This window comes from Taeniopygia guttata, chromosome 10, assembly GCF_048771995.1.
Source record: "Taeniopygia guttata chromosome 10, bTaeGut7.mat, whole genome shotgun sequence".
Classification (NCBI taxonomy): Eukaryota; Metazoa; Chordata; class Aves; order Passeriformes; family Estrildidae; genus Taeniopygia; species Taeniopygia guttata.
In genome coordinates, this window is record NC_133035.1 from 8761944 (window position 1) to 8776820 (window position 14877).

At 42.9% G+C, this 14877-nt stretch overlaps 1 protein-coding gene across 7 annotated transcripts in view; it reads left to right on the forward strand.

Annotated features, from left to right (window-relative positions):
- ATOSA (atos homolog A) overlaps positions 1-14877 on the forward strand; it is a 47984-nt gene that overhangs the window by 9093 nt on the left and 24014 nt on the right. The window contains exon 1 of one of the 7 annotated variants that reach the window (XM_030281257.4): positions 4694-4827. The exons of 3 other annotated variants lie outside the window; for them this stretch is intronic. In XM_030281257.4, the coding sequence (XP_030137117.4) occupies positions 4755-4827 (73 nt within the window). In that variant the 5' untranslated portion in view covers positions 4694-4754. Of the gene's footprint in view, positions 1-4693; positions 4828-4902; positions 6696-9901; positions 10016-10925; positions 11039-14877 lie in introns of those variants that run through there. 3 more of the 7 variants (XM_072933996.1, XM_030281255.4, XM_072933995.1) reach the window with 3 other exon arrangements.

Below are 14877 nucleotides of genomic sequence, written 5' to 3' on the forward strand. Positions count from 1 at the left end.
TAGGATGGCAAGTATTATCTCATATTCTCAGTACAATCAGCACCATAATGAGAGGTGGTAAAGTGGCAGCTGGTTTCTTCTGAGGGACAAGGGTAGGAGAAGGAGAGGTGCAGGAAGAGCTGCTGTGGTCAGCCTGCTTTTTTTTCAGAGCAATGGGAAGCCCTTCTCCCCTGCCAGGTATTGTTCTCCTTGATTCCCTGCCAGGGCACCAGCCCAGCAACACAAGTGAAACAAACCATGGCTCAAACTCACACTTCCAGGCAGGTCAGCAAATTTGGTGGAAGGCTTTGTTTGCAGACTTGTGGTGGGGGCATAGAGGGTGTGTAAGAGCAGTATCTGAGTAGATGTCTGTGATGGCTACTTGCCATAACTTCTGTGTTAATAGAGAGTGAAGTTTTGATTATGCTTTTGTTAATGTGCAGTTTTCTGTAAAGTCACAAGTAGTGGTGCATTTCCTTTGCATGTTAGATCTGAATCTTTTAAACTCCTGAATCTTCAAGACTTCTATTTACTTGTTCTTTATTTTTAAAATTTTCATTAAGTAGGTGAATTTGAGGGTGGGGGAGAAGAGAATAGTTGCATCAAGAAGGGAAGAACTTCAGTAAATATTACAGGAATGTGGAATAAAAGAGGAGGAGTTTCCTATCAATAGGAACTGGACAGGGACAAAACTGTGAAGGTCAGCACGGACTGGGAATGCAGTTAGGTCAAAGGGATTTGATACCAACACTCATGCTGCTCAAAGGTAAACCCTTTTGTCTCTGCTGTAAATATCTTTGAGTTTCAAGTATATTTTCTATGCAAGTTTTCTCTCTTCAGTTGCCTTTTAGTGAAAAGTATAACCTTGCTTTTGAAGCACATGCTATTGGAATCACCAGAGGAATTTTGTTTACTGTGGGGAAACCATGAGAAACAAAGTATCTGGAGAGCTGGAATTGGAGGATTGGCCTGGGTAATGGTTGCTGCCGTAGCTGTACTAGCAGTAGTACTCATGGTGTAACTGCCTACACCATGCTAATGCAGGCAAGGTGTGGAGGACCTCTCTGAGGAGTCTGCTGGTAAAAAGTGGAGGAGTAAAACCAGATAGCTAGCTCATGCAGGGGAAACAGGGGGAATAGTTGATAATACTGGAAATGTCTGAAGGCAGAATCAATGTAAAACTGCTAGAATGCACACCTGGCTCATCTTGCACCAAGCAGTCAGGCCAGTCATGACTGGCTGTTATTGTGCTGCCTCTGGATGTTTCCTACAAGAGCCTCGCTGAATTAGCAACTTTCTATGAGAAAGTATTTTGGATCCTCTAGAGATGAAAGTTATGGTGCTTGATGTGCATTGGATGGTATTTCATCCATCCTCATGTTGAGAAGATGTAGTGGCCTTTTATAAATGTTTTAGGACACTTTTTGTAAGCTGGCGAAATGAATTCTTGTGTAAGTTCCTAGTATGAAATCTGAGCAACTTTGTTACACACTGATTTTTATTTTATTTGGTTTTAATTTTTGTTTGATTTAAAAATATAGCGGGCCTGTTAGCATCTGATGCTTTCAGCTTCTCTAGGCGTACTGTAGACCATATGTAGCCTTTCTCACTCAAGAAATTTGAGTTTGAACATCAGTAAAAGGAAAACTATACACGGACTGTGAGTGGTATATCTAACCATCTCTTTAACATGCACTGCAAGCATCAAGAACTGACCTCAGCTTTGTACTGAGGAATTGAGCATCTGTACTGGGAGAAGGGGAATAAGGCTGTCTACATGAGACCACTTGGTGGTTTTATGTTCTGCAAATTAGTAACTCAATCCAAAATGTTTGTTTCAAGGAAGGGATGTGTTTGTAGAAGGGTAGTTTTATTTTTAGCTTGTCTCCATGACTAGGCTGTGTAAACATAAGGTGCTATGGAGTCACTTAGGCTTTGCTCCTTAGGGGTCACATGCACACCTTGCTTTTCCTGCACAAGGCAGGGCTGGAACCTGAATCAGAGTGTTTTTCTGAACTGCCTCATTACTAGACATCCTGTGCTTTGGCATGGCCCCTCAAAGGTTGAAGTTGAGTGTTTTTTATAATTTAGGGATGATGCCAATTATGGCTATTGGCAAGTGCCTCTAAATTGATGTGCCATTCACTTGATACTGAGATGAACAATACTTGGCTCTGATTTCCTGTTTTATGGAATTTGTAGGGCTGCTTACTCCCAAAGTGTTGGGATAAAATCCATAGTTATTAAGACCTCACCTTTTTTTATTTTTAGAAGTGTTATTTTATTTGTGGCAGAAGGTGAGTTAAAATACAGTCTGGTTTCTGGTTATCTTGATTATTGCCTGTCATTTTGCACAGTGTTAGAACAGCGAGCACAATAATAGTATTTGAATTGCAGGTACTTTATGATGATGAAGTATGCAGCCTAGGATAAAGTCCTATCTACACCTCTGTGTGCTACCGTATTCTCATGTAAAATATCTTGTGCATCTGGAATTTGTGGGAGCACAAGAGATCCAATAAATGAGTAATGTCCTTCAAGGTAGGTTTTGTTTTGTTAGAATTTTAATATTGCAGTTTATAAATTTAGCATGTTATTAGGCTGGATGGTTTCACTTCTGGGGTGTTTGTCCACAGACAGTCACGGAGCTCAGCTCTGTGTACCAACAGCTGGTTTAGGACTGTAAGCTTAAAAGCTGGAGTGTCAACAAGCTGTCCTACTTTTACTGAATTTGTAGAATATCTGGTGTGAAAAGGATCTTTGTGGTTGCACTGCAGTAGCACAGTGTGGGGAGACTGTTCAGGAACAGTATGGTGGGTAAGTAATGCCCGTCATCTAGAGACAGCTGCTCATCACTAAAACATTGTTAGTTGGCCTGTAAAAACAGCTGGTGGCTCCTGAATGCTGTCTCTGCTGGCCTGGTGGGAATTGACTTGGGTGTTGTTGCTTCTGCTTCTTGTTAGCAGAACTTTCTAAACATACCATGTTTACTAATGTGATAAATATTCCTCTTACCCCTCCCATTCCTCCTGTAGATACTGAATAACTGTTTTATAGAAAATCATCTGAGTTCTTTTCTCAAATGCTAGGTAGTTGCTTGATTAAGAAAACCTGAAATTGCTTTTTCAGACAACTGTGTGAACGATGGTGTTTTTGTAGAAGTAAATGTTCCATGAAGGAAAAATACTTGGAAAGCAAACAGGTAAAATAGACAGGAAGCTTGAATGTCAGTGACTAATGAAATGGTATGTTTTGCATTTAACTCTCTGTAAGGCACTATCTGTATGTGAGATCTTTAAATGGGCCAACTACTAAAAGGTATCTGACCTTCCTCGGATAAAATGTCTACTTAAAAATCTTCTATACACTGTCTTTTCTTGCAACCACAGCCAAATTATACTGGTATATAAAATGTGAGTGGGGAAAAGTAATTTTGTGAAGTGGTGTGTTTTCTATGCTCTTGAATGGGTTAGTGAGTGGTACTGGATTTTGAATGTGGTTGTGTAGTGTAGTTTGATCTGGACTTTTCATAGCTTCATGGTATCTAATTACAGAACAAGGGTTTTAGTCTTGCTTTGTGATGTGGTTAGGCTGAGAGTGAGATAGGTTTTTTGCACTGATTATGTTAATATGGTTACTGTCATCTGACTTTAGTACTTGTAAATACGTCAGAACTGGATGAAATTGTTTAACGTAGCCAGTACGTTGTTTAGACTATACTTAAAATAGTACATGCTGTTTTGAGACCACTCTCTTGAAACAACCTCATAAATTAGAGCTGTGTGCTCCAGGAGGGTCAGAGCGGTGAGGCGGGCAGCCACTCCCGAGCGGGCTGAGCAGTGGAAAAAGGGCAGTGGGAAGTTGGCTGGTGCTGGCTGGCAGGAGGACGGGCTGGCGGCTTTTTCCGCTCCAGATGTAAAAATTCATCGCCTCACGGACTGCAGCTCGGGCTGGCTCTCCGGAGCGCTGCTGTGCGGGAACATTCCGTGTGCGGTGCCAGCGTGCAGAGGCACGGCAGCGGCTCTCCCTGGAGCGCAGGGCCGGCGTGCCCGGAGCAGGGCAGCGGCTCTCCCTGGAGCAGGGCAGCGGCTCTCCCTGGAGCGCAGGGCCGGCGTGCCCGGAGCAGGGCAGCGGCTCTCCCTGGAGCGGGGCAGCGGCTCTCCCTGGAGCGGGGCAGCGGCTCTCCCTGGAGCGGGGCAGCGGCTCTCCCTGGAGCAGGGCAGCGGCTCTCCCTGGAGCAGGGCAGCGGCTCTCCCTGGAGCAGGGCAGCGGCTCTCCCTGGAGCAGGGCAGCGGCTCTCCCTGGAGCAGGGCAGCGGCTCTCCCTGGAGCAGGGCAGCGGCTCTCCCTGGAGCAGGGCAGCGGCTCTCCCTGGAGCAGGGCAGCGGCTCTCCCTGGAGCAGGGCAGCGGCTCTCCCTGGAGCAGGGCAGTGGCTCTCCCTGGAGCTCAGTGCCGGCGTGCCCGGAGCGGGGCAGCGGCTCCCTGCCGGGCCCTGCCATCCCCTCCGAGGGGCAGCGCGCTCCGGCCCCGCCGCCCTCCCAGGCGTGCCGGCGGTTCCGCCGCAGCGCGGCCCCGGTAACGCCGGCCCTGGCTGCACGGCGTGGCCGCGGTGCCGGTGGTTTGTGCGGCCGCGGGTCCGCCCCGCTCACCTGGCCCGGGCGGGCGGGCGCGGGGGCCGGGCCGGGCCGTGCCGAGGGGGCCGGGCCGGCCCGGCGGGGCCAATCGGCGCCCGGCCCTGTTGCTATGCGCGCCCCTACTCTGCCTCTTTGTGGAGGATGCGGCGGGCACCCGCCGGGCCGCGCCGGCGCTGCGGGGCTCGCTGCGGGAGCGCCGGGCCGCGCGGAGAAGGTGTGTACGGCAGCGAGCCCCTCGGGCCGGCCCGGCTCGGCACGGCTCGGCCCGGCCCGGGGCGCCGCGGAGGGGCCGGGCGGAGCGGCGGGGGGAGGCTGGTGGCACCGGCCTGGACAGGCTTCCCGGGCGTGAAACAAGTTCCAGCTGTGTAACTCAGAGTAGTGGCAGTCGCTGGCGGTGTTTGTCTGAGAAAGGTGGTTTTGAAATCCGCCGATACTGAAGTATAGCGAAGTTTGCCTCTCCGGCTGAGTCTGTAAACAGTTCCTTTAGAAAGCCAAACCAGACGTTCCTCCTTTCCTTCCGTGTACCGAGCCTATGAAAGCCTTCATTTCTGTGAGCTGGGGGTTGGCTTGTCGTTTTCCTTGTTTAACGTTCCCTTAAAGGAAAGTAATGGACAGCCTAAAAATTAACTCGGTTAATTCATTAGGTTGTTAGGGAGGGCAAGAGTATTAAATGTCCCGGAACAGGAGGGGAGGATTTTTAAGCCTTAAAAGTGAGACGTGTAGGTAAGTGTCAGATGTGCTAACAGTTGTAGTTAGTGTAGCCATATGTAACTGTTTGACTCTTCATTGTTATGAGAAAAAAACCAACCTCTTCCCCCTCCCAAAAACACCCTGAAGCTTAACTGAGTTTCTTCTGTGCCTTGTTATGTAGGTCAAGTTTCTCTCTCCTCTTTTTTTTTTCCCTCCAGCAGGAGGAAACTATTACTGTATTTTGATTTCTGCTAGGAACAATGCATGAAACAGTATTAGCTCTTTGCCACTACTTGTTTGTCTTGGGGCAAATGAAGCTGATGCAAATATGTCAGCGTTTGGGGCAATAAAAATATGTATTTTTAATTGGCATCTTACTGGTTGATCAACTATATGGTACAAAAAGCTAATTAATATTATACTGAACTCAGTGCAGAATTGAGGATTATCTATTGCTTTTTATGCAAACTTGCTATCTAAAAGTTATCTAAAAGCAACTTGTTATCTAAATGTTGCTCTGACCAAGTACTTGCATATATATTTATACATATATATTGAATATATATTCATCCTGTGTCTAGAGCTTGTTGTTATTCCTCTGAAAAGTGCAAGAGTTCTAATTTAAGTGAGCTTGCTGATGTTGGATGACCCCCTCCTGGCACAGGAGGAGGAATGATTCCGCTAGTGTACTCTTGTGTTTTGTGTGGGAATATTGGCTTTGAATCACTGAAGCATTGCTTTGGAAAGTAGTAAGGAATTTTTGAGAGGACAAAGTGAAATTTCATAATTGCGTAGATTAAATTTTAAATATGTGAGTCTGCCATTTTGCTATGTGGAAAATCACCATCTATTAGGGAAGAGGGAGGCAAACTAGGTTCTTGGCTGAAATTCTGTTAAGCCTTTCAGTTTTGACCCTATATAATGTTTTATTATTTGGAGTACCAGAAGACTATTACAGCTTAATAACATGACTTACAGTGCAGAAACTTGTAAATAGCTGAATTGTGCTGTGTGACACTGTTCAATTCTAAAACTCTCAAAAATGTTCTTTTGTTTTATGCTTTCAAAATTCCGTAGTAGGCTCTGGTGTCCATTTTAAAGTGCAGTCTTCTACACAGCTTGAAAGTTGTAATGTCCTCATTTATCCTCCCAAATAAAAGTTAAAAACAATTTTATGGGCCTGGCCACTCTCCCAGATTTTTTTTTTTTAGATGGGAAGCATATATTGTCTCTTTTGTAACTTTTTTACTTTTGCAGGTTACTGTTTAACCACTTAAGGGCAGGCACTGTAGGTGAAGGTTAATAGCATTGGAAAAATGACCCAAGGAGCTTCATGCTGCTCCACCATCATCAGTTTCATCTCTCAGAGCTCCTTGCATTTCTCAGGAAGAGGTACAGTCTCTGCCTTTGGTCTGCTAGCCTTATGCCTCTCCCTCCACCCCACCCTCTCCATAATTTGGACTGCAAATACTGAAACATACTGAAGCTGGAGGTAGCCTTACTAGCTAGGAGGAGGATTTTGGGTGGTCAAACATGTTCTGACAAAGTTCCACAAGATAAATTACCCACCACTTAGATGACAATGAGTGGTTTGTAACATCAAAGTTTTGGGAGATCAAGTAGCACAAAGAAGACGAGTACAAAAAGAAGCTGCAGGAGAAGAGGTCAGATGTTATGAAGATAGTTTGCTCTGGGCTTTTTGTTTTGTCTTTTTCTGTATTTCAGATAAAATAATGGAATTCTTGATCTGCATTCCTCACCTGAGGACACTTCCTAACAAGTCCTGTGCTTTTTTTCTGTGTGCTTTTTTAATTACCCTGATAGTTTTGTTCTAGCAGCAGTGCTGCAGAAGTTCTCAGCTTGTAGGTGTGATTTCCAACTGACATGATGTTGTAATAAAGTTATAGGAATATTAGCTCCTACTTAACCTGCATACTATAATGTTTAATGTCTTGTCCATTAAAATAAAATTATTGAATTCTTGAGTGTTTCTGTCTCTTCTCCCTGTTAATACTCTTTAAAAGCTTTATTATTATCAGTGCATTTGCACTCTTAGGTTTGTTTCTTATTTTCTTGTTTTTCAGTTATTTTGGGGAAAAGATTGCAGCTCAGTGCCATTAGTAGGTGCCTTGCACGTAGGCAGAAAATGTGCTTAATAATTCTTCCCCACGACTGTATTTATCTTGAGCTTAGTTATGCCATCAGTGTTCACATTCTTGTTGCAGTTGAACCAAGCCTCTCGAGTTGATATGGTCTGATAGTCAGAAAGCTGCCCTGGATTACTCCAAGCCTTCACATGTGAAGTCAAATATCTGTAATGGAGAATTTTCCTAAACATACTAAAAGGAAAACCTTTTCAGGCACTTCTAGACTGTTCAGTTGCATCATTCTCTTGAGCCAGAAGCAATGACACTGGGTTCTTGCTCTGGGTCTCTAAACCCTAGCATTATATCAGATCTGTCCTATACATGTGTGGTTGTATCTACCAAATCTCTCATGTTTTTAGTCTGAGAATGCATCTCAGCCTGTGCTGTCTCTGAGCTGTGTTCTGCTGCACTGAAATTGTTTGTGCATGTAACAGGCTGCTTGTCATCATGTTGACAGACCAGCCTGGAAAATACTGTCTTGTTATTGGGATGTGTGGCTTAGTCTCCTGATGCCCTGCAACTCTCCATATTCCACATAAGTATTTTCAAAGTTTTCTTCCACTTTATTGTTTTGGAAGATCTGAGTTTTGCTGGCTGTACCTGTGAACAGAGTGCTCTTAGCATATGTTAGGGTGTTAAATGACTGAAACAAGGACTTCCTGCTGAAGGCCTCTTGCTTGCCCCTAATAGTACTGATTTTTTTTTTTTATTTTATTTTTAATTTTTTTTGTGAAGTAGTTTTAGGAACAGTAAAAGAAACAGATGCATTGTTCCCTTTTGTCACTGACAGCCTCCCACTTTCTTCTTGAGGGTGTGATGAATGAGGAGCAACAAGACTGGCCTGCTTTCCTAGGATGAGACTCAGAGAGAGTATTTTTCTTTAGGTTACACAGATTTAAATGAAGATAGCAGAGTCAAGACAAGGTAAAATGCTTTTAACTCCAAAATTCTACGCTTGGAAATGGATAACTAGGTTTTGTTTTCTTCATGTATGCTGCAAGTAGGCAAATATAATTCATATTCTCTCAGAGGATAAAAGGCAGTATTTACTTCTTAGCAACACATAGTTGAATCAATGCTATCCATCCTCTGCACTAAAATTACAAAACTTTTCTTTTGCAATATCAAGAAGGTGGGATAAAGAAGATTAAGGGATGCTGTGGAACTTGGGGAAGATAATGTATAGTGGAGTGTACTTAAATAGGAGGGATATGGCCTGTCTTGGAGTTCAGCCACATCATCTACTGTCTGATCAAATTCTTTTCAAATTGCTGTCTAACAATAAAGCTGCTTCTTCTAGAGGTTGGTGTCTGCACAAGTGTTTGCTTTTTCCTTGGCAAGAAAGGAGACTATTGGCCAACTTGAAGTAATGGTGGTCATCCTACCTGAAAGATAACTGAGCACTCAGATGAATTTCCACATTAATTAGGAGATTTTCAAAAGGGCTGAAGGTGGGGAGACTTAAATAGCAAGCACCAGTGCTAACAAGCAAGACTGTTGTTAAATAGTTAATAACAGATGGCTGAACTTCTGATGCAAATGATGAGACAGAACAAGAGAAGTTCTCTGCATCCTGACCCAGCGACTCCTCACTACTGCCATGGCAACTAACACATTTTACTCTCCAGTTTTAGCAAAGTTTATGAAACTCAAGATAAGTTGTTGGTTTTAGGACTTTAAAACAAATTTTAAAAGGCAAAGCAAACCAGCTGGAGAAGGGGAAAAAGTAAATGAAGAAAAAGTGAATATGAATTCCTAGAGGCCTTGTGTGTTGAAGTTCCTATAACATCTTTCCAAATGATGTCTGAAGTACTGTATACTTTAAAATGCCTGGCAGTTAAAACATTAGTTTAAACGCAGAAGTTTATAATTTGAACAGGTCTCTCTGAATCCTTTCCATTTAACTTAACATGAAAATTGCCTCATGCAACTTGAATGGCATTGCAAAGGGGAAAGGGAGCAGGAGGGAGGAAGCTCTCTGCGTTTGACCTGGGCATGGTGCAGGTGAGGAGGATGTGGTGGGGTGGATGTGACTTCTCTGACTTGCACTGGCCTTGGGCAATGTGAGCAGGATGCTGGAAGTGCCCCAAGTGCTCTCTTATTTTTATAGCAACTACTTAGAAGTTACTCTATGGGTCCTGTACCTACTGCAGTTAAATTCAAACCAGAAGTGTCAATATCTCTTTTTAGATTAAGACATCTAAAGGATTGTTGTTATAGACTAAACTTCATGGCAGTGAAAGTACTGGAGGGTGGGGTTTGATTTGGGAAGTCATGAACAAGGTCTGTGTATATAACTGAGTCCAGGTCACTTCTCATACAGCATGAACAACCTGTTGTAAGTCTCTTTTATCAGTGTTGTTAAGAATACACAGATTCCTCAGCTTTTGCTGTGTTTATGAGGTACATCTGTGGTTGTGGATCTTGACTACATCTGTGGCTTCTTTACAGAGTGAAGGAAGTACTTCATGTAGTTGTGTACCAAGCCTCTATATTCTCAGGCTGTGTTTCCTCACTGTTTTGTGTTGCTGTGTCAGATGGATCGAGGACTTCTTCATCCTCCAGGTGTGTAACTCAAGTCATAAGAGGGCTTAAAGAGAAGGGAGCAAATTCATGGAGTTATTGCTGGAAAATTATTGTTTGTTATCTGTGATACAAATTAAGAGTCACACTTGGGTATTGTGCTTTGCTGGCTATTATACAAGCCTGTAACAAAAGACTGTGCTCACCTCAGACCTTATGCAAGCATCAAACGCTAAATCAATGGCTTCCAACAGAGGGCTGTGTGGAGACAAAGGGATAATACTGATGAAACAGATAAACTGTGCTCCCACAGGCTAACAAGCCTTTATCACCGTAATGGAGAAGCTGCAAAGCAGAGTCATTTTAATCAAGAGTGTAGGACAACACAGGGGGAGTAAGGACTGGTGATTAAAGTAATCACAGGCCAGTTTACTGCAGTAGTGAGTGGGTGACAACAGGAATGCTGGTAAGCCATGGAGGATCTTGAAAGCAGAAGAAAGAAAAAGAGCAATTTTCTTGTTATGAAAGATGATGTTTTAAGAGATAAAAAAGAACAGGAAAATATGGTTTACTGTTAGGCACCAGCCAGAGGTACCTTACAAGGCTGGATGGTGGTGAGGCATAACCTTGGCTGTGCCTTTTTCATACAAATTCCATGAGAAATCCTGCGGGCAGTGCTGCCTTCTGCCTGGGCAGGCAGATAAGGCAGTGCCATCTGCTCGCTGAGGCCCGGCTGGCGGGTGGCATTCACGTGGGCTGTGCCCAGCCCAGAGGTCCCCACTGGCAGGGCATGCTTCCAGCTTGGACTGTGAGGAATTTATCTCTTAGGAAAATCTTTGGATTTCAGACAAGCATTTTTCCATACTCAAGGGGAAAACTAACTCGTGCTAAAAGCAGTTCTCTGAATTACAGAGAACTGCTTCCTAGGGCTCCAGCCCAGCAAGGAGGGTGTAGTGAACCCAGTTTGCATGTTTTCTGGGGATAAAGAGGGCAGGTTGCTTGTTGACTGGATCCCCATGCCAAATTCTGATCTTTCAAAACTTTCTTCAGCCACTAATTCAGATGGTAAGAATAAAATGTTCTGTGCTAAAAATCTCTCAGATGTGTTTTTTATTAGTTCTTGAAGATAAGTGATTGCAAAAAACCAGCTGTTTACAGTAATAGCCAATGTAATCAGATATTTCTAAATGGAAACTTTAAGTCTTTTTGACTACTCTTCTGTGCTTGCTGTTTTGTTATCTCTTAGAAAAAATCCTCTTCCTCCAGCAAATTATGCATTGTTGTCCCTTGATAATAACAAAATTTATTTTCTTTATTGATTTCTAGTAGAAAATCTCTGTATAATGGTTTTGCTAATGGGAGGGTTGACAAAATAAGTTATGGGTATCGGGCACATGGATTCTGGAATGTTTGTGAAGGGGTTTTGTTTTTTTTACCTGATGCTTAACTTGAGCATTCACAATAATTTATTAGATCTATTAAACCTGACAAGTGGGCAAATCCTTAATGTTGCCTGAACTGTGTTAGTAGCTGAAGTGAAGCTTTTGGCATATCTGAGCTGAATTCATCTAGGAGCAATTTTCCCTGAAAGAAAGTAACTTTGGTATTTTCTGATTGACGTTGCATTGGATTTTACTTTTTTCCCTGCTGTTTACTTTTAATTAAATATATAGTTGTGAATTATCAAGGAGGAGCTAAAGTAAGGTTTTATTTATCTGTCTTTGCTCATGTCAATTTATTTTGCCCAGATACAAAACAGGCTGGGGAGGGCCTTGAGCTTTGACTGGCTAAAAATTGTTATTCTTCACGTGCTGCTCGTGTTCACTATTTTTAGTATAGTGTTTTGTTTTTCCTAATAATTTATTGCTCTGTCCCTTGACTCGTGGGTCACCTGATTTCAGAGCATGCGAGCAGGGTTGGATCCTTTACTCTTGTATAAACTGATAGTTTATCTCGAGGAGCAGGATGCTGCTGCTGCTGGTGAGATTGGCTTGGAAGTGGCCATGGAGGGGTGAGCCCCGTCCCTTCGGTTCTCTGGAAAGAATGTTCCAAGAATCCGCAGTACAGGGTGTTACAAAACACACGTGCAGCCAACGCTCTGGGAGCCCAGGCCAGGCTGGGTGGGTGACTCGAGGTCAGCCCGTGCAGGGACACTTTGCTGCTGTCCTCACCGTGCCTGCCTCGCTCCGTGCCAGCAGCAGCCCGAGCTGGCTTTTCCCCTTCCAGGGAGAAGTGTTTTCAGCAGACACATGATGAATACACCGCTATTATCCTTGCTCCAGCAGTGTTCATTTTGGCACTGCCTACGAGAGTCTTGCATCTCGGACTGTCAGAAGCTTGTTTTGTTCTGTGAGGTGCCCGGTGGCTGGATGTTTCTGGTAGCCTTCAAAGCTGTAAGCCTGGAAGGATGGTTGAATGAAGGGGAGAGGGAAAGCAGACACTTGAATTTTGTAAGCAAACAAGTATGCTGTTTGGAATTTTACTGTTCAACTGGGTCCGGTTTTTTAAAAAGGTACTTTCCAAGGTCTGATGCTCTAGAGTTTCATTAGCCTGATTGTTTTGTTTTGGTTTTTTTTTTTTAATCTCAAGGGCAGTCTGATCTTTAACAAGATAAATATACTTAACTAGATCCTGTGAATTCTTCAACTTGGGTAAAAGCAAGAGAATGAAAAGCTGCATACATCAAGCTATTCAGTACTTGCAGAGGTGAAATACATCTAGACATGTAAAATGACTATTTTGATGATTTGGATTGAATTACAAGTTCATTACTGCCCAAGCAGTTGTAGATTTTTAATTGCTGGCCCATGAGGCCTTTTCAGCCCAGTGGAAAACTGCAGACTGTCATATTCTCTCAAATTTAAAAATAATGCCAATTAACCTTCATTTATCTGGATCAGGGCCATTGGTTGACCTAGGTAAGAGTGCTGACATTCCTGGCATTCATTCATAACTTTATAGTTTTTACAGGTTCCTCTAAGACAACAGGATATTTTAAATTGAGTGTTTTCCATCTTTGAGGGAGAGGGTTTACTTTCTCCATGGGTGCAGGGTTTATTGCTGCATTGGTGAGTTGCTGACAGCAGCTATTTTACACTGTTACCCAATTTGTAATGTAAGTAACAAAACCAAAACTTTTAAAATGTGCTACATGTAAATGATCAAAATTCCTGCCCCTGAAGAAATTACATACTAACCATGTATGGGAGAGCTGTTTGTCTGGTTTTATTTTTTTAGTGGTCTTTTAATAGAGTAGACTCACCAAAAATTGGACTAGGTTTTTTTTTTTTCAAAAACATGTAGACTTCTGCCCACCCCTGTCCCACAGTCTTCTCTGGTTTGTTTTTGTTGGGGTTTTTGTAACCACAGTAAAGCTGTGAAATTGCAATATCTATTAAAAATAGATACTGATAGGTATCTTTTGAGGAGATTTTCAGCATACAAGTGCTTTGTCAGTAGCATGGTTTTCAAAAACCATCAGTCAGGCCCGTTGGCACCTGACCGCAGTGTGAAGATGAGTGTTTGGATATTTGTTGTTGAAAGTTTTCTGAGTGTGTGGAAGGCTGAGTGTTTTGGTGCCTATGAAACCTCACTTGCCTAGGCAACAATATTGTGTTGAAGGCTGAATGCTCAGTGAAAGGTTTCCATAAAGTGTGATCCCATAAGTCAGCCTGGTACTTTTACCAGGGGCTTTCCCTGGCTCCAGCAGCTGTGGCATGCTGCTGATTCCACCCAAAAGTGAGTCAGTGCTCTCACACAGTGCTTTTCAAATTCTCTCTGGTTTATTTTCCAACAAGTCCAACTATGGTCTGAAGCAAAGGGCACATATGGAACAGTTCTTTTTCTTGCAATGGTTTTAGGGAAGAAGAACTTGTGCCTCGTGGTTGTAAACCAGAGTTGAACCTGTGCACACACAGAGTAGAGATGGCCTTTCCCAGCAAGATTTTTGTGTTCCCATTGCAGTTTTGTCAGGCACTAAAAGACTCTTCCAAATAATTTGCTAAAAATCCTTTTGAAAGCTGAAAGCTACTTTATATTTCTCCTCTGAAAAGAAGTGTTATTTTTTCTATATTAATAGAAAAATAAGCACAAGAACACTTGAAAGTATATTGCCAAAGTTTCTAAGTACAATATGTATTTAAGGTGATGAGATAAAGCATGAAATACCCCAAACAGAAAAACTTTCAGTGTTAATGGGGAAATTTTAGAAACTGGTATATTTGGCAAGGAAAACACTTCACCCCTATAAATGCTGAGCCCAAAGATACTTGTGTGTGTTGTGAAGATTCATTACAGAGGAATAAACTGAGTGACACTTCAGCAGAAATCTGGTCAGCAAAAGGTGCAAACATCTAGTCTTTTAGATGGAGGGTTGTGCTCTCTGGCAGCTCTCATAGGCACTGAAATACCTACTGCAGGACTTTTTAAAAGGTCTGTGTTGTTTTCCAGTAACATCTGGAAGTGATTTATTATCACAAATTACTGCTTTCCATCTCTAAACCAATCTGTATAAAACAGTACAGTCTGTATAAAACAGAAGTCTGCAAGTACTTGAATCTTTGTCAGGCTGGATTGTTAAACAAATTAAAGCTGAAACTTATGTATATCATCCTGTATTGTACTGTGTTTAGGGCCTGAAATAAAATTTCTGGCACACACTTTTATTTATGTCCTATAAAAATGCTGTCACAGCTGGAATTCAATGCAGAGTTGCCATCAACCTGTTTAATGGGAGGGATGTCTTGGCCTGGGAGTTTGACTTCCCAATACTCAATTGCAGCTGTCACATGGATGATATGCCTTCAGGAAGAGGTGAGGATTAGCTAAATAGATGTGCTTTTTCATTGTTAACACACATTGGGTTTCATTTGAAAAGAAAGCAGCAGCTGTGGAGTCACTGCAGA